Raw genomic sequence first — 23,514 nt, forward strand, 5'->3', positions numbered from 1 at the left:
GACTCTAACCTGCTGTACTGTACTAGGATGTGTTCTATGAGTAAATGACAAAGCACTTTTGTAAGTCGCTCTGGATAAGAGCGTCTGCCAAATGCTGTAAATGTAAATGTAGGATGCCCATGGGCCCACAAAGGAGGATGCAACTTGACTAAAGAGTAAGTCTGCCATTCATTATGTGCTAACATTTTATTTATTTAAAAATAAATGAGACCCATAAATGTAAAATATTCTTTTTGTTATTTTTCATTCTGTTACTGTGCAAGGGCCAGTAACCTGTAAATCAAATTCTAAAGTTACAGAGACAAATTAAAAGACAACAGAATCAGCCCAGTTTAACACATACTACATTTAGCTGATGCTTTTTATCCAAAGCAAGCTATGGGTGAGTACAACTTGAGTAATTGAGGGTTAAGGGTCTTGCTCAGGGACCCAACAGTGGCAAGGCTTGAACTGGCAAACTTTTGATTACAAGTTGAGTACCTTAACCATTGAGCTACCACTGCCCTTAACACAGAATGAAAAAAGATGACAGATGTCACCTACATTGTGCTTTGGAAAAATGCTGTCTCATTATCTTCTTGCTTTTCTTGAAATTATTGAAGTCAGAGATGTAGTGTGCTTCTGTGTATGACAAAACAGATCTAGCATCTTTTTCATCATCTTTACCTATTTCCTCAAAGAAAATAGTAAAAATCTGCTAATGTAAAGTGTAGTGCACTGTGTGAACTTTGATTTTAGTCTTTATGTCTTTGTGTATTAGCTGTCCATTAGTATAAATGATATATTGCTAATGTATACATGCTACATTGCTAAAGTATACAAATGCTACATTGCTAATGTATACATCACTACAAGATGACCACATCAATCTCTGTTACAAAAATACTTTATTTCTTATAAACACAATGTTATACACAATGTTATGCATTGATACAACACTCTGGAGTGATATTGCAATCTCTTTGTTGATGTGGTAAGTAAATAATATTATTAAATAAACCAAAATACATTCCTATAAATGACTGATCTTAAATCTATATTTCACATTTCTGCAAACTTATTTCTGTACTGTTTACATTAAAACAATATATATTCTAAAAAATAATGGAGTTAAATGGGCCCTACAAATTACCCGATAAGCCTGACAAGTTCGTGTGCTGATGTCTATTCTGCTGTGACATTCTTCTGTCTCAGGCAAATACAACACACAAATTTAGTATTTTCCATTGTGAAATATCTTTAGTAGCAAATCCAAACAGTAGGTTGGCAATACATAATTTTGATATGCTGCCTGCAATAAAGGCTTAGTCTAATTATCCTTTTATATTCTCAATCTACAACTATGGCCTTCATCACAGCTTCCATCTCTTAGGACTAAAGAGTTTTCCTTAAATTACATCCAATTTGTGTGAAATGGTCCATTAGTCCAATCCCTAACAGAGTGTATTTTTTAAATTGAGTCCTTTTTTCTTTCTTTTTTAATATATATTTTCCCCGTTTCTTTCTTTCTTGCAGTGGTACATGATTGTGGGGGGGGGGGGGGGGGGGGGGTTGGATGTGGATTGGAGACACTGAACAAAGACCAATCAGAAAATCCACACAACCCATTAAGCTTTAATTGCAAGAGGAAAATGAGAAGCGGAGGGGTTACGTCATCATTCACGTGCAACTAGAGCAAAATCGCCTGCTCTGTAGTCCACGCTTGTCGTCCAACTACTGAAATCTACCGAGCCTATACTACCCCCTGCTGGGCTGGCTCTACATTATAACTGCAAATAGGCATATCCCAAAAAGCCTGATACGGTTTTGTTAGTTTCCCTGCCTAAACACCGGATTTTAAATAAATGTTTGTGTAAATATAATGTCAGACGCGCGAAGAAAAAATTATGCAGTTGTTAGGAGCGGGGTGGTTTGGTGTGTCCTTCTCCAGAAACAACCACAGTGAACTGCAGATAAAAAGACTGAACAAGACTGAACGGAGTGTAAACTACCTTAGGCATGCATTTTTACCGCGACTGATTAATCAATCTGTAGCCTCTATATATTATTCTCCTATTTATTATTTGCCACCATAATCTATACTTATCTTCGTATGACTTCAGAACGGAAATGGATAGCTGAAAGCTTTGTTTTTGGTTTCGGGGGAAAAAAAGAGAAGCCAAAAGTAAAGAAACCTACATTACCGCCTACATTCTTTTCCGCTTCAGACACACCTACAGGCCAATTACGTCTTATTCCTCAGATTATGAACGCGAACAAGTCCGGACTGGAATATGGGTGCGACAAAAGAAAGGAGGCGTTGCAGTTGTGTTCATGCGAATCGTGAAACAAAATCTGCTCAGTATTTGCCGTCCACAATTAGGCAATAGATCCGTTGTTATAAATCGGCTATAGTTTGTCGCACATCTTAATCGCAAATTACTTTAAGTCTCTTTTCATTAACAGTAAACCGAGTCTCGCACGTACACGTGTTTAGAAGATTTCGAAGTTAGGGAAGACGGTGGAGGTATGTGTGTGTGAGCACAGTTGACCTGCACTTAAGGGAATTTGCAATGTGCAGCCGGGCGCTGGAACCATAAGGTAACGATGACGAACAATATTTCTCACTTCACACATGGGTAAAGCCTGCTTTGGTTTGGGTATGTGGTTTTAGTTGAGCGGTAGATAACGTTTCCATGATACCTTGAACTTCAATCTCATTATGACTTGAAATGTTGAATATTAACCTTGGCAAATTCTCATTGGTCACTTGATAGGCAACCAAAAATAAACCACCAAAAAAGGCCGGACGCCACAACAAACGGCATTACAACGAATTGTCAACAAATGCTTTGATGCTCTGTCAAAACGTTGTAGCGCTTATATACAGTTGTCATTCCTGTTGGTTTACCACAGTGCCTCCGACTTTTTTTTTTTTTCTACCTAAGAGATTGACTTCAGTTACTATATTGGCTACTTGAATGTGTTACTTGCTTTTACAGAGTTTTGATATTTCCTCGACTTGTCTCTCCTGCCCTAAACCCCCGCCCTCTCTCTCTCTCTCTCTCTCTCTCTCTCTCTCTCTCTCTCTAATATCCCACTATCCCTCTGTCTATCAATTAATTTCACTCTCAGAATATACAGTCATGCGTCGATTCAGCTCTGAAGGGTCTCTGCAGGACTTGGAATTCTTGTCTTGGAAGAGGGCAGCTTTGAAGGATGACATCCATGATGAGGAAGTTCAGGAGGACACATATAAGCACCTGTCACACCTTGGGAATGAGACAGCCAGGGAAACAGTAACCTTTCCATGCACCCCGGCTGTGCTGGAGAGTGCCGGGGGCAGGTCTGTGCTTACTAAAGAGCACAGCGTTAGCGTGGAGACCCTGACCAATCTGGACAACATGTCCTCTGGTTTCCTTCGGGTAACGGCCCTTAATGAAAGCTTCAAAGCCTACAGTGACAGCCAGCTAACTGGACGTGCCACAGACAGTACTGACAGTATGGGAAAGGAGGAGGATACCGTGCCATCTCCCTCATCTATGGCCAGTCACTGTTGCTTCCAAACTCCTGAGTCCCAAACCCATCGATACCATGTAATGTCAAAGCTGTCAGCTGCCAAACTGCATCTGAAGAGTCTATTTGGGCAGGTAAAGTGGTAGAGGGGTTGATAGGAGGATGGGGTTGTTGTTTTTTTTTGTTCAAAGGTATTTCTGTCCAATTTGCGTGTATACTGTTCGTTTGTGCTGTTAGGAATCAAGATGTTTAGATTGCTATAAGACATTGGCTGAAGTAAGGGCAGACAAGTAGTGTATTTAGCACAGGTGAGATTAAGTTTAATTCGTGTTGCACGCTTTCACACGGCAGTTCTGGTCCCAGCATTAAGACTCTCATTTCTGAAGTTCTCTTTGCTGATTCGCTCTGTCACTGAGATTGAGCGCAAAACTGAAATTGTGTAGGAATGCTCACATATGTTGTCATTCCAGACATTCTCTCTGCCCAGTGTTGGCACTGAGGCAGGCCATTCCCTGTCCATGACATCGACACATTTGGCAAGGGATCAATTCAAGTCTAAAGCAAACATTTCAAAGGCCACGTTGGGGCTTTGAGAAACCTTCATTCCTTTGAAAACTGTTGGTCCGTACTAGGCTAAGCTTGTATCTTAATGCTATATTGTCACACTTTCTCTATGCTATTAATGCCTCGTGAAGTATGGCATAAATAGACCTATGGAATTTTATCTGGCTTCTTGTGAAATAATAGACTAAAGAAATTTGTCCTCACCAAGAAATCCTATTTTTTTCTTTTACTATAGAGTCCACAGTCCTCCCATTCAAATCTTGCAGCTGCAGAGCAAAGAGACCAAGAAAACAGGTAAAATCAGTTTGCCATTATTGTAAATAGCTGTGTGATCACTTTTTTTTCATCCTGATCTGATATGAACAGTTCCAACATTCCTCTTCAGAGATGACCTTGTTCTGCCTGGTTGTGTGGGTGTGGGTTTTGACTCAGGTCAGGTGAAACTGAACTTTTTATCGTGCCTCGTCTTGCACTTGTAGCTTTGCCTTTATCTTTAAAAGAAATGTTTATCTCTTATCTTTTTCTTTGTTGTACCCCTCGCCATCCATCATGGCTCAATGTCTTCCTTCTTCTTTGTGTTTCACCCCTTCTAATTTCCTTCCAGAATTTCATGCTGACTAATGCTGCAATTTCTCAACTGACAGTGTCAAAGAGAAGCGGTCTCGGTTCCGAAAGCAGTGGAGCCAGGTGGGTCACGGCAAGACACGCCTCAGCAGGCAGGAGGTGGAGAAGTGGGCAGAGTCTCTCCACGCCCTGCTGGACAGCAGAGGTGAGGGCCAAAGCCACCACTCTGCCATTTTATGAGGCAAAATAACCACAGGCTCATTAAAGAGACCACTGTGTGTTTCTGTGGTGTTAATGATTTCAGCATGTTGTGGTAGCTGTAAACAACCCAAAACCCAATTTCTCTGTGATAATTATGTTCAGCAACAGAGTGAATGCAACTGGTTTTGGTGGGATGGATTATCTCGACCAGTGCAAGCACACACCTGTAACAGAATGCAACACAGCTTCCCTTTAGACAAATGTGTGCTAATCTGTGTTCTGCATGTGGATGACTTTGAACCAGATTAAATCGCACTGTTTCCTCCTGGCAACATCAGTGATTGTAAGGCTAGTTCTTCGTTGCTCTAGCGATAGGATCAGCTGTATAAGAGAATTTTAACGGAAGTGTTATTTTTGTCACACGATTTGCAAAACCCATCCTGTGACTTATGACATTGACCCAGCATAAAAATAACAGAGTTGCAATCTCAGTTGGTTTGAACTTGATATGGAAGTACTACTGTCTGCAGTTTCAAGTGAAAATGACCAAGGTTCATTGTAGTTAAGTATTGGGAATACATTCTGTGAAACCCTTGGAGCCATAAAGAAAGTATTTCAACTACATGATTTGGGATTATCTTATTATCTGTGTTTTGTCTTATGTTAGATTTGTCTTATGTGGTTTGTGGAACATGAGTATGTTGTAACATCTGTGTCTCCCTTCATTTCCTCTCTACGCCCAACAGTTGTTTTTTTTTTTCCCTTGAGAAAACTTTGCAGGCAGTTGTGCAAAGGCAAGATAACTTGTAAGTTAAGTGAAAAGAAAAGGAAAATAATTAGGAAAAAACTCCAATAAGCAAACTATTGAGCTTTATGTCCAGTGCTCTGAGAGTGTGTGTACATTTGTTACACAGAACACGTCTTTCCGTGTCTCCTTTCTGCTGGCCACTCGCCACCCTAAAGATGGTAGTCCGTAGGGGCTGTGTGTGTTTTTTCCGACTGCAGTTGTTCACTTTGCCCCTCCTTCTCCACTCTTTCCATCACTCTTCTCCAGTGGGCGTGTCCGTGTTCGAGGCATTCCTCCGCTCCGAGTTCAGTGAAGAAAACCTCCAGTTCTACTTGGCCTGTGAGCAGTACAGACGCTCGTCCAACACCTTCAGCCTGCAGAGGCGTGCAAAGGAAATCATCGCCACCTACATACAGCCCGGTGCTCCCCGAGAGGTGTGCGTGTGGATGTGTGTGACACTCCCAACATGTCACCCCTGTATGTTGAATGTGCCATTTTCTGATGTGTGTCTGTGCTCTCATCCAGATAAACCTGGACTTTAAGACTCGGGAGCTGACGCTACAGCTCCTCAAGGCACCCTCTCATAACTCCCTCTGCCACGCGCAGCAACGCATCCGCTCCCTGCTGGACACAGACTGTTACCCACGTTTCCTCCAGTCCAACATCTACCTCACGCTCTTGAGTGATGGCTACTAGACCCAGGATAGAACAGTGTGATTATGGACTGAACGGCTTTTAATTGGCTGATATGGCGCAGCTGCCTGTTGATGGGCAGGTGCCTGAAAGGATAAGTGCAATGATGCTATGTCAGCTGGAAGACTTGTGAAAATCATAAAAAACCAATTGATGGAGTAAATAAACTACTGTTTTTACCCCCTCCAAGATTTTTAATATATTGCTGAAAATGAAACTGATGAGTGATTGCAGTGAATGGAAAAGTCTGATCTTGTCTTAAGTGCATGTTTATTCCAAAGGGCCAATTACCCTGAAGTCCTGGCCTTAGAGAGATATGCACACAACCTTGTAATCATTAAACAGATCTAGGGCCCATCACCCCTGAGTGAGCAGAAGCCAGGCTGACAGGAAAGGAAAAACTCGTCTGGCAAGGTTGGGCTCTCATCACAGCACTTGCTGTGCAGTATCACTGTGGGAAACAATCCTTTGTTTGGGTCAGTGCAAGATGCTGATGTAAACAAGGAGTAACCTTTTGAAGCCTTACTCCAAGTAATCGGTTTGGCAGTTTTCCTGAAATTTCTTCCTACACAGTCCTACAAGTCTGTTTTTCAGAATAAGTTTGTTGATAGTTGTGTTACCTAAGGTACCAGGGTTGTACTGTGTTTGTGCCAGTTCAGAACATGTAGAAATAAATTATATTTTATATTGTTCTCTATGACCTACAAGTCGTGTGTGTGTGTGTGTGTGTGTGTGTGTGTGTGTAATTTGGAAAGTAGAGGAGTGTGTGTTCAGACCAGTACAATAACAAGAGTGCTTGGTACTATTCTCAGCAGGAAGCTCTTTCCACCAGATCCAAAGACCTGCAAACGCTTGTTACATCTGTGTCTTCACTCTCGTAGACTAATTAGGGTGATACTGTTATTTTAATGTGTTTTTTTTTTTTTTTTGTATTTATTTTTACTCGAACAACTCGTCTAAAACAATACAAGATAAGTCACAATGCTTCAGGTTAAGTCCGTTTCACCACCACCATCTTAATAGGACACTGATGGGTTTTTGGGTAAATTCTAACTCCTCAGTCGTCACTCCTACACACTATTTAGGACATTGTTGTTAACAAGAAACTTATGCTGAATGCTGTGATTAAAAATGTGTAATATCTTGTCCTAATCCTCATTGGATTTCCTTAACTGTAGTAGCAATAACTTCCACAAGAGACTTGTGTGATCCTACTGGCATGTTAATTTGCATTATACAAGGCAAATTTTCTAGGCTCTTAAAATTTTTTCAGAGATAGGAGTTTTTAAAACCCACTCTCCGTGTTATTTACCCAAGGTCTACCCTTAATCCAAAAAACATCAAATTATGAGAATGGTGTGTTACATTTTTTAGCTAATAGTGATAAGATGATCCTGTTCATTTTCAATTTTTGTTTATTTTGAAATACAAAATTCCTTGAACATATATGCATAATACTGTTTTAACAGCTGTAAAACCAAGCTGTTTAAACGCAGGTTTACAGTAATCTTAAAAGTGTGACTTTGTGCCCTGTAGGGAGTCTATCTGGTGCCACACTGCTGCACATGTTCAAAGCCACAGCATCTTAAGTCTTTACGGCTTTCCCATCTTCAGATTATTTCTTCTGGTCTTTAACATCCCTGGGCTAGTTAAGAGTTTCCACAGCCAAGGCTATGGGGAGCCTTTCCTCTCCTCTTTCCCCCGCCAGTCCCTGCTTTGCCTTCCTCTCCATCATGTCCTCCAGTCCCCTCCTTTCCTCTGATCTCCTGCCAGCTTTTCTGTCTTTCATCACCAGGGGCACGTGCTGCGGTTTTCCTGTTTCTGTCTGACCCACTGGGCCGTGTAGCGCCTCTCTCCCACTGTCCAGGACCAGCCGGACCCTCTTGGTGCCCTCTTTGCCTCCACAGCCATCTTCGCTCCCTTTGTGTCTCTGGCTACTTCAGGCCAGGACGGTTCCTTGCCTCCCCTCAGGCTCGCGCTGTGCAGGTCGGCTGCCTCCTCTTCTGGCCCTGGGGCTGCCCTGGGGGTCTGCTGCCTGCGAGTGCTCCGGGAGCTGCACAGCGCCGGCAGTGACGCAGCCTGGCTCTGAGGGAGTGGTGTGCTGAGGAGAGAAGAGAGAAACATTGGCAGAAAAAGTGAACCTCAGACAGGAAGAGATGTTACGAGGAAAGAGAGGAATAAGTCCTTCTTCGAAATTTCATCAATAGAGTAATCAGACAGCTGTTGTCAGGGGACTTATGAACGTTCCTGGATAACCACACTGCGTTTTTAGTTCTTCTGCTTTCTGACTTGGCATCATGTTTGGCCTTATGTGAAGTCTGTAACTCTCATACATGGCGTGACGCATAGCCAACCTTTCTGCTGTGTTTGTGTGTTCCAGTGCGTCTGCCTGTCCCCCTGTGTCACACTCTTTCACACTGACCACTGGCTGCAATCCTGAGGAAGCATACATGACAACTACTAACAAGGCAACACGTGGGATACGTAGTGTCCTCCGGACCACAGCAGCTGTCGTTACACACTCTGCTGCGGTGCAAGGATCCGGGTTCAAAAGACACGTTACCTGGCAGCTTCGACGTGCTCAGCTGTTCCGCCAATAAGAGCCCAAGGCCTCTGCTGGTCATATGGCGACTGTAGAGATGGTTCCTGGCAACCAAACCCTGATTGCTACAGGAGGGGAAGGGGAATGTAAACACAGGGGATGTGGGGAGAGCGTGGATTCCAGCATGGGCACCACCAATGAACAGGGACAAACGCAAATTTGGAGGTGGGGAAGGGGGCCATGCCATAAAAAAATAAAATAAAATAAATAAATAGAAAGAAACAATTAAGAAAGTGTGAGAAAGGAAAAACATAAAAAAAGAAGAACATAAGTAACAATTAGAAAACTCAAACTTATAATAGAATGCAATAATATTTAATGAACACAATATTTAGTGAACAAAAATAATAAAGGAAAAAGAGGACATGCAAATGACTGTGATGTTCCTGAATATGCGAAGATTTAAGAAGCAACAAAATGTTGTGGTGGGGGGGGGAGTTGTTTGTTTGTTTGACTTCTATACATAGTCAGCTTGTTTAGATGGGAGAACTCATAATAGCGTTTAACTACTTTTAGTTATGTATTGTAATTTTTGAATATGTGATTTGAGAAACAACATGCTTTTTTTGTTCAACTCCTTTTAATGAATATGAAACAAAGTGCTATGGGGAAGACAGTGTTAATTATTTTGTCACAATAACAGTAAAGAAATGCACTAGGTACAAATCGCAGTTTCACCTGCATTTTACACTTCATGGGTCAATGACAAATTAGACCTTTCAAAATGCACTTCTCTATGCTGGAGCAAAAGCCATAACCTTTCAAAAATCTTTCAGATACATCACTTCCCTTCCCTACCACTTGATGTGAACACCCAGAATTTCCTCTATTTCAGCATTAGGTTTCACTTCCACAACCCTATTAGTAAATCAAACAAAATTACAGAACGAGTTAAGAGGTTTAAAAAAAAACAGGCATCTTTAGGGCTATGATGTCATAGGTTAAAAGGTTAATGAAAGCTGGGCTGAGATCTATTCAGAGAACTGTAAAGATGTTTGACCAGAGCAGCGCACACCAGAAGAAAGAACGTGTTCGGCGTTTTTGCGTTTGAAAAAGAGAGTGGTCAATTTTGTCATGAAAAGGTGCCACAAAGAAAAGGGAAGAGAAAGAAAAAAAAAGAAATACCGCGTATGAAGTAAAAAATATGTCAAGCCAGGGAGAAGAGAGGGAGGAAAGAGAGGGAGGAAAGAGAAGAAAAACAGCTGTTTAGAGGACAGTGTATGGACGATGAGCTCCCGGAACAAGCAGAGTTCACTGTACACAGTGAGGAGAGGCAATTCTAGTTTTTGCAGTCCAGTCAGTCATTCAGCCAGGCACAGAGGTGTCATGAAAGACACAACACCCCTCACTGCCCTTACGTCCCCAGGGTAGGACAGACGGTGCGCCTCTGAGTGCCTTTTCACTAGCTGAGCACCTGCCTGTGCTCGTAGCGTACAGCAAGGGAAGCGGGTTTCGTCAGTTTCAGTAGTCGGTGGCAGTAGTCAGTCCTGCGGGAATGGTATGAATTCAGCTGCAGTGGTGTCTGAAGTGGAAGGCCTGATTGTTTCTTGTCATGCAATGGAAGGTGTGACGCGCGAGCCGGACTGAGGAGAAACCCATACCTGGTGCGTTTCGCCCTGCAGCTGTCAGATAGCTGCGGGCGAGTGGTGATTCCTCGCCGTGGCCCTGGGATGGGGGCGGGGCAAGGAGGAGTGCGGCTGGGGGAGGAGCCAACACTGAGCGAACGAGAAAACTGGGAGGATATACCCACAGGTGGAGAGGGAGGCGTGGCCGTGGGGCAAACGAAAGGCCAGGGGCGGGCCTTCTGCTCCACTCGCACAGCTTTAAAAACACACAGAGGACACAACAGGAGAGAGACAGAGACTCTACCTAATCTTTCCCAGACCACAGTAATCACTGTGCAAAGAATGTTATTAAAAAGTCTGACAAAGTCCTACAATCAGCTAGCTGTGTATTAAAAGCCTCCTGTGGAGCATGTGACCAAGTCTGCAGGTCTGCTTCTACACTTCTTAAAAATGCTGCAAGACTCTGGAGAAGTGTTTTGTGCATCTTGCTAAATGCGCTCCACGTAAACTGTTCTTCTCAACACTACTTTCTACAACTCTCAGCATGGAGGATTTTCAAACATCATTTACGTACCCTCCCGCTCCATCAAGGAATATGGTTTGATCTCTCCTTCTGGTTTTTTGGGTTGAACTTTTCTCAGTTGGACTGCTGCTACAGAAACAATAAACTCATAAACAGCAGATAAAGAAACTACTATAAGTCACACAAATGCACTTGTTTCTGAAATATCAGAATTTGGGGACACCTTGCCTTCTTTTGAAATGTTCAGAGCAGTGTTTGATTTTCACAGAGAAATAATATCTAGAAGGGTTTTATTAATATCAAAAGCAGTTATAATTACCTAAAGAGATTTCTTTTGCTTTAAAGGTCACCATAATTTACACAGGTGATAGTTATCCTCAAAATAAACCTAATTAGGTTTTATGATGTTAAGTTATTGTAAGACAAAAAAAACCCCAAAAACATAGATTTTAAACATTAAATAAAAAGGTTGTTTCCAATTTTTTTGACTGGAAGTGCAGGTCCACAAACCTTCATACTTATGTGCATACACTGCACTGTTGGCTAATGACATAAGCACTCTCGGCTTGTTGGGGAGTTGGGGTGGGGGGGTGGGGGGTTGTTATAGGATGCTTGGTTACAACACGTCAGAATTTGCAAGCAGGTAGGAGCACAGCTCCAATGCTATGCTTCCATTGTTCAACATATCAGGCAAATCGGCCGTGCTGTCAATCGGGAATTTCATCTGAATGCCAGATCGCTAAGCTACCCTGCCATGATCACCCCCCTCGAGGTGAGCTTCAACTGTATGCAATAGGACTAGATGGACAGGTTTTGTGACCTTATTGGTCTTGAATATAACGCACTGAGAAATGATGAGTCGCCCCAGAACATTCATGGAAGGAAGAAAAGCTCTTCTTCACAATGCATGAATATTCATGAGAGTAATGAGGGACAGCAGGCCAATCCTACTCCACGCATTCTCTAACTCCACACCATGTGTTCAGCATCATGGCTCCAGCCCAACACGCCAGGCCCGCCAAAAATGCCCACACATGCATGACAGAGACCTTACCTGATTTATACCTGAAGAAGCCATCAAACACCACAAAATTATTCACCTGTAAAAGAGGAAACAGAGAATGTCAGAGATGTGCGATCTGAGACTCATTTTCTGGAAAATGTTCTTTAGAGCTGAACCACTCACTAGAAATAGCATTTCTTTAATTTGCTAAAGCAAACAGTTTGTAACTAATATAGCAGCCATGTTACACCAAATAAATACACTGAATTCATTCAAATACATATTTAATGTTGGATTATACAAAACAACATAAAAGCCAAGAAAATATTATCATACTATCTCTACTGTCTTAAAACATGAATAATCTCTCGAGTAATTAAGATGTAAAAAAAAAATGCTATAAATAAAACAGCCTGCACCGGACTGTGATTCCAGGAAGGATAAAGTAGGTTTAACAATCACGTGAGGATTAAACTCATCATAAGGGTGACATTAGATCTTAACAACTGATATTATGGTACGATAATGCGCATGAAGCACACCTGAGGCACACTGTGTTTAAGTCCAAAGTGCTTTTCTAGGAAGGCCAGGAATTTGGAGGAAGGTCTATCATATGCCATTTGTTCAGGTTTGACTTTCTTATGCTGGCAGAAAAAAAAGAAAAGAAGAAGAAAACAGTAGTTTTATTTTATATTAAACATATTATTTAAGATAAGCATAATAACGAGAGTCAAAGATAATCTTGGCTCTATAGTAAGTATGCTATATAAAATTTACAGGACTACCCATGTGTGAATGAACCTGAAAAAAAATAAATAAATCACATCATGAACAACCTTTAAAAATATATATATTTGGTACAGGAATTAGCATTTACATTTGAACCCATTATGCAAATTCATCCAGATGTATATTTCATGTAGCACTATATGGAGAAAACTATATGCAGTTTGACAGCTTCCCAGCCAACACCCATTGATAACAAGTGTACAAAATCAAGCACAAAAGCCCAGCTCAGTGACTTTAAACAGAGTACTGTGATCAGATGCCTCCTTCCCCACAAGTCAGTCTGTGAAATTTCTGCCTGGGTACATCTGCTCCCGTCAACTTTAATTGCATTTATTGTGAAATGGGAAGGTCTAGGAGCAACAACATCAGCCAAAAAGAAAAAAGATCCACAGGGCTACAGAGTTCTGAAGTCTATATAGCATAAAAAAATCACCCATCCCCTGTTGCTCCACTCACTATAAAGCATCTGAACAGAAACCCAAGATGATGATGCACTATGCCAACCATTGGCCAAAGTGGTGTAAAGGACACTCTGGAGTTTGATATAAAAATCTGGCCTGCCAGGAGAATGTTTGGTGAAAGTCTGGATGGTGTACAGATAATGCTCTGGGCTGTTTAGGTATTGGGCACATCCACTTTGTATGATTAAGCATTACCATCTTCCTTCACTGGAACAAAGACATTTTATATGCCCCCAAACTAATGTCAGTAATTTGCGGAAAGCCCTTTCCTGTTATGGTGTGGAGTAACTCAGGTCAATAAAGGAGTGTGGAGTGTGGTGTGGAGTGTCATGCACCATAGCTCAGCATAACTGAACACCTTTGGAATGAATTGGAATGTCAGTTGTGAGCCAGGCCTACTCATCCAAAGTGAGTGCCTAACCTCACAAATGCTTTTTTGACAAAATGGGCACAAATACCTACAGATACACTACAAAATCTTGTGGAACCTTTTAAGGCATATTAAGGCCATTGGTTTTGGAAAGGAATGTCTTACAACCAAAACGTATACACACACACATACACATATATATATATGTATGTGTGTGTGAGATATCACATCACACATACATACATACATACATACATACATACATACATACATACATATGTGTATGTGTGTGTGCACATTTAGAGAATGGAGAATGGACGTACTGTACATAAACACATACATACATTACATATACACACACACACACACACACACACACACATACATATAAATACACACAAACACGCACACACACACACACATATACATATACACACACACACGCACGCACGCACATATAAATATACACACACACGCACGCACATACATATAAATACACACACACACACACACACACACGCACATACATATAAATACACACACGCACATACATATAAATACACACACGCACATACATATAAATACACACACGCACATATACATACACACACACATACATATACATACACACACATACACACACATACATACACACACATATACATATATGTCATTATCAAATCACAATCATAAAAAATGTGTCATGACTTGCAAACATAAACTAGAGATTATTTTTATAGACCTTTTCAATATGGTATGGCTCACCTCCAGCATAAAGTGGAACAGCTCCAGCCCATATCCGTGTCGCTGCATGCTCTCTGTCACATAGAAGTCCAGCACGCACTGGGGTTCCGTCTCCACATGTGCCCCCTGCTGGTCCTAACGGTTAATGCAGCATTGTAATGGAGGATGTGCATGTCCCACCCATTCAGCAAGACAGAGAAAACCAGAGGAAAAGCACCTACAAGTAGAAACAGCTTCTTGTATCCAACTTTTAGGTATCCTACTGCAACTCCTCTACCTCTGATCAGAACAAAAGGAGGGAAAGAGACCGTTATTGACAACTGGGATGAAGTTGACATTTTAGGACCTAGATACTGAAAAAATAGGACAACATACACAGAGGCTTGGGAATATGTTATTGCACATCATAAAGCCTTTTAGTTTAGACAATTAAATGTATATGTCCCCGATATAAAATTTTATTTAAGTTACAGTTCCGACTCAAATGCATATATTGCCATACCAGACTTCCCTGGTGATTCGTTCAGCTGTCTACCAAAATTAACAATGTTCTCTGAACTGCTTGAATTGAAACCAAAACACACACTGCCATGGGCAACAAAGGTGAAACACGCAGGCTACCCATTACGCTCTCCATCCTTCAGCAGGTACAGATGATGTCTGTTGGACTGGAGTTTTGATGCACTTGTTATTGGTGCTGGCAACTGCTGAGCCTGAGGGGAAACAGTACATTGTATATGGTCAAAAACACTTTGTCAACACCCATCCCAAAAAATAAATTCATTTAAAAAATTTGAACATTCTGTCTAATACAATAAAATCACCTTGGCTGAAGCTTTCCCCAGCTCATCAATGACCATGGCAGTCTGATTTTGGGCATCAAGTCTGAAATGGAAATACACATAAGGAGGCTAAAGAACTAACAACAAAATTACTTATAGGTGCGCTCTTTTTGTAGTAATTAGTTTTACAATGCAAGTTTGACTATGCAACTTTCGCATGAAGGTAGGCTAGCACTTACTAATTTAAGAAGACAAGGAGATTATTTACGTGATTTTTTTTGCGTCTGATGGCAATAAATATGCTTTTTTGACGTCATGCAGCAATATCAAATGCATATTAGAGAAGGCAAGGAAGAGAAACTGTTACTAACCAAACCTAACCTAATTTTGTATTTATTGTTCAAAGATCACGGCATATAAGACAATCTTTTTAAAAAGAAAGAAAAAAGCCCCTAGACCGTGCACGTAAGACCGCACCTCCCAAAGCATTGTGACTTATCTTGTATTGTTTTAGACGAGTTGGTCGAGTAAAAATAAATACAAAAAATAAAAACCACATCAAAAATAAATAGCTACCTTCCGTGCGTTTTTCGGCCAGCATACAAATTTTGATCCAGCATAGAAATTCTCTCGGGAAAAAGACCGTTTAAATCGAACGGGAAATCCATAGCAGTCTAAGCGCTGGTGAAATGGGTCGACTCTTCGGCAGGAATAAAATCTTCAGACAACACAACGATGATGCTTATTTTATGCAGCTGGGATTCACTGGCAATGCTCATTGCACCGTTTGCATGCTAACAAAATAGTATTCGCGACATGGTTTCAACGTTATGCAGCTAAAAGTCAGACAGTCGTGCAGGGATTTAGCAATAGGCCTGTTGTATCACTGCTTCTGCTGCCCTTCGTGGTACTTCTCACTACCCCCGGGCGAGATCGAGCGCGGCGACTGTCCACCGCAGCCGTGGTGCCAATAAGATGCACGAATCAGGGTTAGCCCAGAAATCGCTTGTAGGCTTTCGTCAGGCTACATCGGGTTGGACAGTCACGTTTCCCGAGCGCTTCGCCTGAACAAAAGGCAACATTTAGATGCAAAACGGGAAAATCTTAATGATAACATAAAATGTTCTGCCCATCTGCCTTTCTTCCGCTTCCTCTTGGCAACGGCGCAGTGTTCCAGCGTTTACATAGTGACACTTTAAACCCACCGTAAATTCATTATTTCGTAGTTAATATATTTTTAGGAACTATGAAAAATCTTATTTCTAACGCAATTTAGCAATCATGGCAGAAGGGAACAAAACACAAGAGAACAAAATACAATACAATACGTCATCCTGAACTCATTATCATAAGATAGCCCAATTCCCCACATTTAGAGGCTATACTGTAACATTTGTGACCTTTAAACCAAAGAAGGTATTTATCTACTTGAATGTCCAAGTTGGAGTTGTTTGGTGTAGGTATACCCAAGGCTCATCTGTAGACTTCTTAGCTAAACCTGACATAATATCAGGAGGCTCCTGATAATGTTTTTGCTAATTAAGTACAGGCCCTTTTCTTTTATATTCTTTTATGGCTAGAATGTATTTACGTCGTCATAAAATTATCAACAATGAAAATGAGCATAAGGTCTTCTTTAATGTTAATGTACATTGCATTAATGACATATCTGCTTGCATTCTAGGTTGTTGCAATGGCAGCAACACAGCTTTTTAAAAATAATTGAAAAAACGGATAACTTTCTATCTCTCATATCTTTAGAACCATGTGGAATGAATGTTATGATTTAAATATCCATTGTTCCTAACATAAACTGGTTTCACCGCCTAACCACTAAATTAACGAGGTTCTTTTTTTAATCAGGCACTTAGTTTGGCGCCCTAGGGTTGAATTAAGACCCCAATAAAATGTTGCACGAGTTGCTCTGTTCGGTCTTTCACGAGACATGTCTTACTAGGTTGGTGGTTGATGCATGCTAGAATTTTTTATGGTTTATTTGTAAAATAATTTTGCATACATATTAACTAATTGTGCAATGCTACATTGTCTAAGCTTGATGGATGTAACGTTTGTTGGTAGCTAATTGTTGGCTAGCCACTAAAATTGCCTTTAGTATGCCTTGTGGCTAGCTAGACTGATGTAAATTGGGGGTTTGCCTGTTCCGATAATTCAATGATAGCCGAACGTTTATTTTTATAAGATGCAAATGGTTATGTGGGTTTCCAGTCAGCCTTGCAACCAATATGGCGTGTTTTGTTGCTTTGTTTTGTAGGTTAGCGAATATGGGCCCTGACTGCAGGCTTGTGGAAAATGGTAGGTAGCGAGGTTTGCTCATTACAAAACGACATGTTACCCGCATATACAACTTGGCATGTAATGATGATTCCTGAGACTAGAGTCTCTGATTACAACATGAAGCTCTACAGTGCGCTGAACATGTTAAGATAGTGCTGTACATGCAGGAAGAGTCATGCTTTCAGAACAAGTCTAAAATGCGTTAACTTTCTTTTCAGGCTTTACAGAATTTACTGAAGATGGTACGTAACATCAGGAGGATTTTTCTAGTGGTAAGTGTTAAAAATTGACTTTTAGCAAGGTCAAGTATTTCCCTTACTGTATTTGGGATGTTTATTTCTGCTTTTTTTAATGGTCTCCAGAAAACCTGTTGATTTGGAGGATGGTGTTTCCTGGCGTTCACAGAAGCAGGAGTCAGTGCTAAGGTTTGTTTGGTATTACAAACTATTGCAACTGCTAACCTGTGTAATGATGATTCAATAGACTAGAGTCTCTGAGAACTTGATGTGGTTCACAAAACACTGAACACACAGTTCTGATATATTCAAGGATTTGTGCTACCAGAATAGCTGCTTACTTAACAAAATGGCTGCCCATTTTCCCTCAGATTTTCAGGATGGAATAGTACACTGACCAGAAAAGCTTCCCAGGTGAGCTGATCTCCATTTCTGCCTTCTATTAGTTGGTGTTGATGATGACTTGCATTTTTCGGTTCTACTGAAACTGATGAAGTTTTCTCGCAGCGCACTGAAACACTGACAAGCAGGTCATACTGAAATTTTGCTGTTAACTGAATGTAACTTGTATTATTTTGTATCTTGTAGGTTGCAGTTGGAAGATGGTGGAAGGAGGTCATGCTAGACACCAGACATTTCTGCCTCTCAGATGCAGCTTATCTAATCATGATTTCTGATTATGCTGAATTGGGCCATCGAGGAAAATAAAGTGTTTGATTTTGTTGATTGAGATTTGCTGATGCTTTCTCCCTCCCCCCCCCCCTTTTTTTTTTTTTCTTGGGGTTCATCAGTGCAGTAGTTTGTTTATAAATGTGTTGTGATGGTATATCAAGTACTGTGGACTGGTATTTACAGAAATACTTTATCCTTTGACAGGAGGTCTCAATTACAAAACCTAACTGCTGCCAAAATAGTATACTTTTATGATTTGTGTTAGTGTCAGTTTATGGTGGTGCATTTTAATATCTGCTTTCAATAAATTGCTCGCTTGCATTATTTTTAGACATGGTAATTGGATAAGGCTTATGGAGAATTTGGAATTTTGAACAATTTTTAAACCGTATTAAAAGGAGGGTATGTAGGAAGCTGAATGTGCGTATGCCTATCTTTAAAAAAAAAAAAAAAAAACACGTGACATTAGATCGCTTGTCATCTTCACGGAACATTATTGAATATTGTACATTCAAACAGCTGTATTAAACACGCAATGCAGCCAAAGGTACGTGCCATCCACGGGACTTTTGATACGAAAATCGTGATTTAAGTCTTGGACATGTCTGTCTTCGCGGTGTTTCACCAGTAGCTTCATAACCACGTACTGCCCCGAAACAATGGCAACATCAGCTTCCTAACAGTTGTCGGGGTTACTAAATGTCTCTTTAAAATAGGCAGACCATCTAAAATTTGCATTCGTCATGGCGCAAATTGGCTAACAACGCCACCAGGTGAATATTAATATAAATTGTCTAAGAGGTTCGCACTATATCACCACGACGTTGATGTGTTTTGGGTAAGCGGCTGCTTCAGTAGCTGTGATGGCGATGTAGTTAAAACGAATCTGCATCAGTGGCTGTGATGGCGGTGTAGTTAAATGTCGATATTTATTGCGTTAGGTCCAAGTGTGAGGCTGGTATCGTTTCTAAAAACTTTGGTAGCCAAGATAATGTTTAGTGAGCAACGCCAGATTTCTGCCGAAGACAATACGATGTTGCTGGAATCTAGTCGGCTAAGCTAGCTAGCTAAGACATTACCATTGCCGATATTGATGCATTCGTTTCAAATATTTATACCGTTGACTAGTATAATAGTCACTTTGAGTGTTTAACATTTTTGGATAACCGAACTGGGGATCTGCCAGTAACTAGTACTAGAAACATTGGCCCCTGATCGCATGTAAGTCGATGTTAGCTCGCTAGATAGTTAACCTAGCTGTTACCACGGACCCAAGTGCTCAAAAACAGGAAAATGTTCAAGGAAGTTGGCTATCTTTTTTGTTTTGTTTACTACGCTAGCTAACTAAATACACTGAATTTGTAGTTAGCTCGTTAGCGCTTGGTGATATTTGCTAATACACGAAATGTAGACGTGGTAAAGGCTGGTTTTTTTTCATAAGTTTATTGGTGAGTGTATCGGCTAGGTGTGCCCTTAATTCTTTAAATTGTTTAGGTAAACTGGTTCATTTAGACGACAAACCACCTCAACAGGTGTGGTCTACGGTACTTCTTATGTAACATCAGAATATGTGAAAGATGACATTTGCAAGTGGCTAGGTTGGATTGTTTGTTGTCCGTCCTATCAAGAGTTTGAAATATGTCTTGGGATATTACTGAAATTATCTGATTTACCTTAGTATTTAATATATGTTAATTAGCTTACATTTATCGTATGGTCAGTTTTAATTTGGAGAAACGTTTCGCATATTTATCAGGATAAAGTAACCGAAAGACATGACTGCTGTTGTAGGACGTGTTTGGGCATGGATGAGCCCAAGCAACATGTATCGCCCTTGGGGCAATAAACGAAAACTAGAAACGACGTTTACAAGCGAAGGTCGCGTAGAAAGCAGGTGGGGTTTCGGGAGAGTAACTTCTTGGATTTGGGGTGGGCAGGGAAATCAATGTGACCCAAAGACACAGGCAGAGGAATACTGGGAAGCGGAGGAGGAAACGCACAAGCCCTTAGAAATAGAAGAACTGACTGCAGCTGAGTCAGAAACAGCAGGCTCACAGAGCACCCCACGCTGGTGGAGTCGGGTGCTTCCTTCTTCCTTCTTTAGGCTGAGCTCAACCAACAGCAGCGGACTTGGGCAAAGGAAATTTGCAGTCTGGAATGAGGCACCATGGGACTCTGACTCCAAAGATGGAGAGCTTTCCGACTACGGCACCCCGCCCCCATCTCCCACACCCCTTTCACAGAGGTCATCGCTGATCCAGGTTTTGGCTCACACATGGACTGGAGATATCCTTCCAGAACACTACGAGATATGCTTCAATTTCCTTCGCCACCTCTTTGACCTGTTTGTTGTTGGATTCCTTTGGATGGTCTCCCCCCCTACCAAGTTCATCCTTGATATCCTTGGTGTACACGGTGCTCTGAAACTGTGGCTCCATGGCATGGCCATGTTTTTTGTATCCTCGGTGGGGATGGCTGGACTGCTCTGGTTGGTCCAGGAGTACCTACCCCAGTTTGCTCTGGTTTATGGCATCATTCAAGCCTTGGTTATCTCCGTCAGTGTGCAGCAGAGTGTGATCTTGGGAACAGGGGCTAATGAGGTGCAAGATGGAAAGGTGGAAGAGGAGGAAGACGCAGGGCAACAGAGTGATACGACTGATAGCACCAACAAAGGAGTGGATGTGCACTGAGAAGTCATCTTCAGGTATTTCTCACCCCAAAAGACACGTGCACAGAGATGAATATTCTTCTGTTTAGCTCAGGCCTAAGGTCTCGGTGTCGTCACTTTTCCTGAAGGGTGTGCTGATTAAATCAATAAACCACCATAAAGAAGCTGTGACATTTTCCAAGGGCTATAAACCAGTAACCCTAGCCTGAAATATTAATGTGCAGCACGATAGTCCCTTTGTGTCATGGTCAGTGATAACTCTTCAGAAAAGGTTTCAATAATTACATCTGCATTTGTGTGTATGCAAATTCACTTATCTGTGTAGAATTTTTCCCACATTTCCTGAATTCTTATCAACTAGTATAATTGATGGTTCTGAATGAAATCAGTGTTGCATAAAAATATGTGTTTAAGGGCAGGGCTTTTGATTTGACTTGTTGTGGGATCAGTTTTTATTCATTTAGTAATAATCACTCATCATTTTTTTTGCAGGTTGTTACTAATATGGGGAGGCCTATGTCTTTGTGGTGTAGCCACATACTGACCACTTCATCACAGTTAGATCAGTGACTGAGCCAAACACTGCATAAGGCTGTATGACACAAATTCCTGAAGACAACATTCATCAGTTTCTTTTACATAGTCACTACAGAAGAGGCCTGATCTCAAAGGAAACTCTGCCTTTTGCTACAATAGGATTTTATGATGATGTATTTATATTTTGAACCCGAGTTGGTGGAATTTCAGAAGGTTGCATTGTAAGTAAGAGTCGAGTGTAACCTGCATAACATGCACTGAAAAGGCACTCTCTGACCTATCTAGCTGTGTGGCCCTCACTCTCGGTGCACTAGGTGAGCTTAAGAAGGGAACGATAGTTAAAGTGTGAATACAGAAAGGTAAACCCAGTGGCTTTAAAGGTCCTGTCACCACCAGCGAATTACCTTGAGATATGCTTTTTAATGCAGCATTGCCTGATGTAAACATTTGCCAGACTTCTCATATAGTATTTGTACTGCCTTACACATTTAACACATTTGTATCATTTCTTCATATTAATGATATTCTGTGTACTTTATATCAGTCTTTACAAAATAAATGCATAGACATGGATTCTTCCTTTAAAGGGGTACTTGGGAATATTTGAGATCCTTAAGCCTAATTAAGAAAGTGAACTTGAAGGGCTGCAATTGCTCCCATGGTACAATACAGCCAGGCCTTGAGCACCATGTTGTACCATATCATTAACTCATTATTGTTATTTATCTGCCAAAGGTTTATAAGTGTGCACATGCTATACTTCCCATTTAATAGTTGCATTTCTTTCTTGTTTTAATAGATGGGCATCATTAGGGTTTGTGTGTTTTTGTGATGCGATTAACTCAATTTTGTTTTCAGTTCATTTGTTTATTTAATCTCACAAGACTGTGTTAAATCTACTACCTTACTGAATTTAATACCTGATTGAATTTTGTGCTTGTACTATATTAACATTTAGCTAATTAGTTTGTTAACATTACGTTTTATATCACTACACGATCATTGGCAGATGCACGCCATAATGACACAAATGTGTCTTTCCTATTTATTACCTGAGGGTCCACCACAGGTATATTATTGCATGATTATTGGAATTAAATCATAATTCCAATTACAGTGAAGTGCTTTTTGAAGTTTTGTTGTTGTGCATATCACTTATAGCATTGTTTATTAATATCTTAAAAGCTTTTACTAGGTAAATAAAAAAAAATCTGTTAATGCCAAAATAGCTTGGTTAATGCCCTTTTAAGATTTTTCCTTAATGTCTGTCACATTAAAGTGCAGGATCACTGTTAAAAAGGAGACAACAGGGTGTACAGCAGTAAAAAGTGGTACATTTTTGGTCTAAGCAAAATAATATTGAGTACATGTGATGTGAAATAAGCCTTTAAACTGTTTGAACAGAGGAATGCCAAGTTCTTAAATAATCACTGTTCACCACTTTGAGCCTGAAATAGTTGCTATGGCTGTAATAAATCTGTCTCAACCACATACATACTTGTACTGGTGTTACTTGTTATTTCATAACAGAATTGCTGATGTAAGGTCCATCTGGATGAGGAGTCTGTGAGTCTTTGAGGCTTGCTTGTGCTTAATCCCCAATTGGCAAGAGTAAACTGGCTAGAGTAAGTAAAGGTGAGAGCTAGAAATGGAAGATGACAATTAAATCCATTTTTAGTACTGTCTCCAATGTACCTTTTACACGCCAAATATATATTAAAACATTGAGCCATTATCTGGAGTAACATCACTCAGCATATTTGCAGTTATAAAGGCACATTAAAATAATTGTCAATAGCTTTTTGATCCCCTGCTGTTAAGGGTGTTTAAATTATGCTGATTATAAAAAGTAACCTCTATTACTGCGACATAGTGTGCTAAGAAATTTGATTTCACAGCAATCAGCAGTTTGGTTTTGATCACGTACGAGGAGAATCCAACCGCCAAACATGTTTTTAACTGT

General features: G+C 40.7%; 3 protein-coding genes and 2 non-coding genes across 12 annotated transcripts; 4 read left to right on the top strand and 1 right to left on the bottom strand.

The window, feature by feature from the left end:
- Positions 1–2,214: 2,214 nt before the first annotated feature.
- Positions 2,215–7,411, top strand: LOC145654793 (uncharacterized). The gene is made up of 6 exons (XM_081708849.1): positions 2,215–2,580; positions 3,115–3,629; positions 4,295–4,353; positions 4,704–4,828; positions 5,879–6,045; positions 6,137–7,411. The coding sequence occupies exons 2-6, from the start codon at positions 3,126–3,128 to the stop codon at positions 6,305–6,307; spliced, it is 1,026 nt and encodes a 341-aa protein (XP_081564975.1). The 5' UTR covers positions 2,215–2,580; positions 3,115–3,125; the 3' UTR covers positions 6,308–7,411.
- Positions 7,412–7,701: 290 nt separating this feature from the next.
- Positions 7,702–16,469, bottom strand: LOC145643267 (alpha-tubulin N-acetyltransferase 1-like). 8 transcript variants are annotated; one of them, XM_081708851.1, is made up of 12 exons: positions 15,720–16,469; positions 15,186–15,246; positions 14,983–15,074; positions 14,583–14,640; positions 14,383–14,496; positions 12,540–12,641; positions 12,049–12,094; positions 11,046–11,120; positions 10,508–10,727; positions 8,868–8,971; positions 8,659–8,740; positions 7,702–8,405 (listed from the first exon to the last, which is right to left on the bottom strand). In XM_081708851.1, the coding sequence occupies exons 1-12, from the start codon at positions 15,809–15,811 to the stop codon at positions 8,093–8,095; spliced, it is 1,359 nt and encodes a 452-aa protein (XP_081564977.1). In that variant the 5' UTR covers positions 15,812–16,469; the 3' UTR covers positions 7,702–8,092. The 8 variants fall into 8 exon arrangements, 7 of the variants coding, with proteins under 7 accessions (XP_081564977.1, XP_081564976.1, XP_081564980.1 ...); XM_081708850.1 differs by having other exon boundaries at positions 11,046–11,123; positions 15,720–16,467; XM_081708854.1 differs by lacking the exon at positions 8,659–8,740 and having other exon boundaries at positions 8,131–8,405; positions 11,046–11,123; positions 15,720–16,465.
- A 559-nt stretch (positions 16,470–17,028) lies between these two features.
- On the top strand, positions 17,029–23,042 carry LOC145654791 (uncharacterized). The gene is made up of 7 exons (XM_081708847.1): positions 17,029–17,100; positions 17,416–17,456; positions 17,657–17,710; positions 17,801–17,863; positions 18,046–18,088; positions 18,263–21,050; positions 21,507–23,042. Exon 6 carries the CDS (start codon positions 20,122–20,124, stop codon positions 21,034–21,036), a length of 915 nt encoding a protein of 304 aa, XP_081564973.1. The 5' UTR covers positions 17,029–17,100; positions 17,416–17,456; positions 17,657–17,710; positions 17,801–17,863; positions 18,046–18,088; positions 18,263–20,121; the 3' UTR covers positions 21,037–21,050; positions 21,507–23,042.
- On the top strand, positions 17,516–17,580 carry LOC145654797 (small nucleolar RNA SNORD52). Its single transcript, XR_014120987.1, has one exon. It is a non-coding gene; the product is annotated as a small nucleolar RNA SNORD52 (small nucleolar RNA).
- Positions 17,903–17,966, top strand: LOC145654796 (small nucleolar RNA SNORD52). Its single transcript, XR_014120986.1, has one exon. It is a non-coding gene; the product is annotated as a small nucleolar RNA SNORD52 (small nucleolar RNA).
- Positions 23,043–23,514: the final 472 nt, after the last annotated feature.

This window comes from Electrophorus electricus, unplaced genomic scaffold (assembly GCF_041902795.1).
Source record: "Electrophorus electricus isolate QZ-2024a unplaced genomic scaffold, ASM4190279v1 Scaffold157, whole genome shotgun sequence".
Classification (NCBI taxonomy): domain Eukaryota; kingdom Metazoa; phylum Chordata; class Actinopteri; order Gymnotiformes; family Gymnotidae; genus Electrophorus; species Electrophorus electricus.

Coding starts and splice junctions, on each gene's coding strand:
- LOC145643267 (XM_081708850.1), bottom strand. CDS start 15,811: ATGGATTTCCCGTTCGATTTAAACGGTCTTTTTCCCGAGAGAATTTCT. Junction 15,075..15,185: donor TGGGGAAAGCTTCAGCCAAG/GTGATTTTATTG, acceptor GTTTCCCCTCAG/GCTCAGCAGTTGCCAGCACC. Junction 12,642..14,382: donor TGTTCCACTTTATGCTGGAG/GTGAGCCATACC, acceptor TTTTTCTGCCAG/CATAAGAAAGTCAAACCTGA.
- LOC145654793 (XM_081708849.1), top strand. CDS start 3,126: ATGCGTCGATTCAGCTCTGAAGGGTCTCTGCAGGACTTGGAATTCTTG. Junction 4,354..4,703: donor CAAAGAGACCAAGAAAACAG/GTAAAATCAGTT, acceptor CTCAACTGACAG/TGTCAAAGAGAAGCGGTCTC. Junction 6,046..6,136: donor AGCCCGGTGCTCCCCGAGAG/GTGTGCGTGTGG, acceptor GCTCTCATCCAG/ATAAACCTGGACTTTAAGAC.
- LOC145654791 (XM_081708847.1), top strand. CDS start 20,122: ATGACTGCTGTTGTAGGACGTGTTTGGGCATGGATGAGCCCAAGCAAC.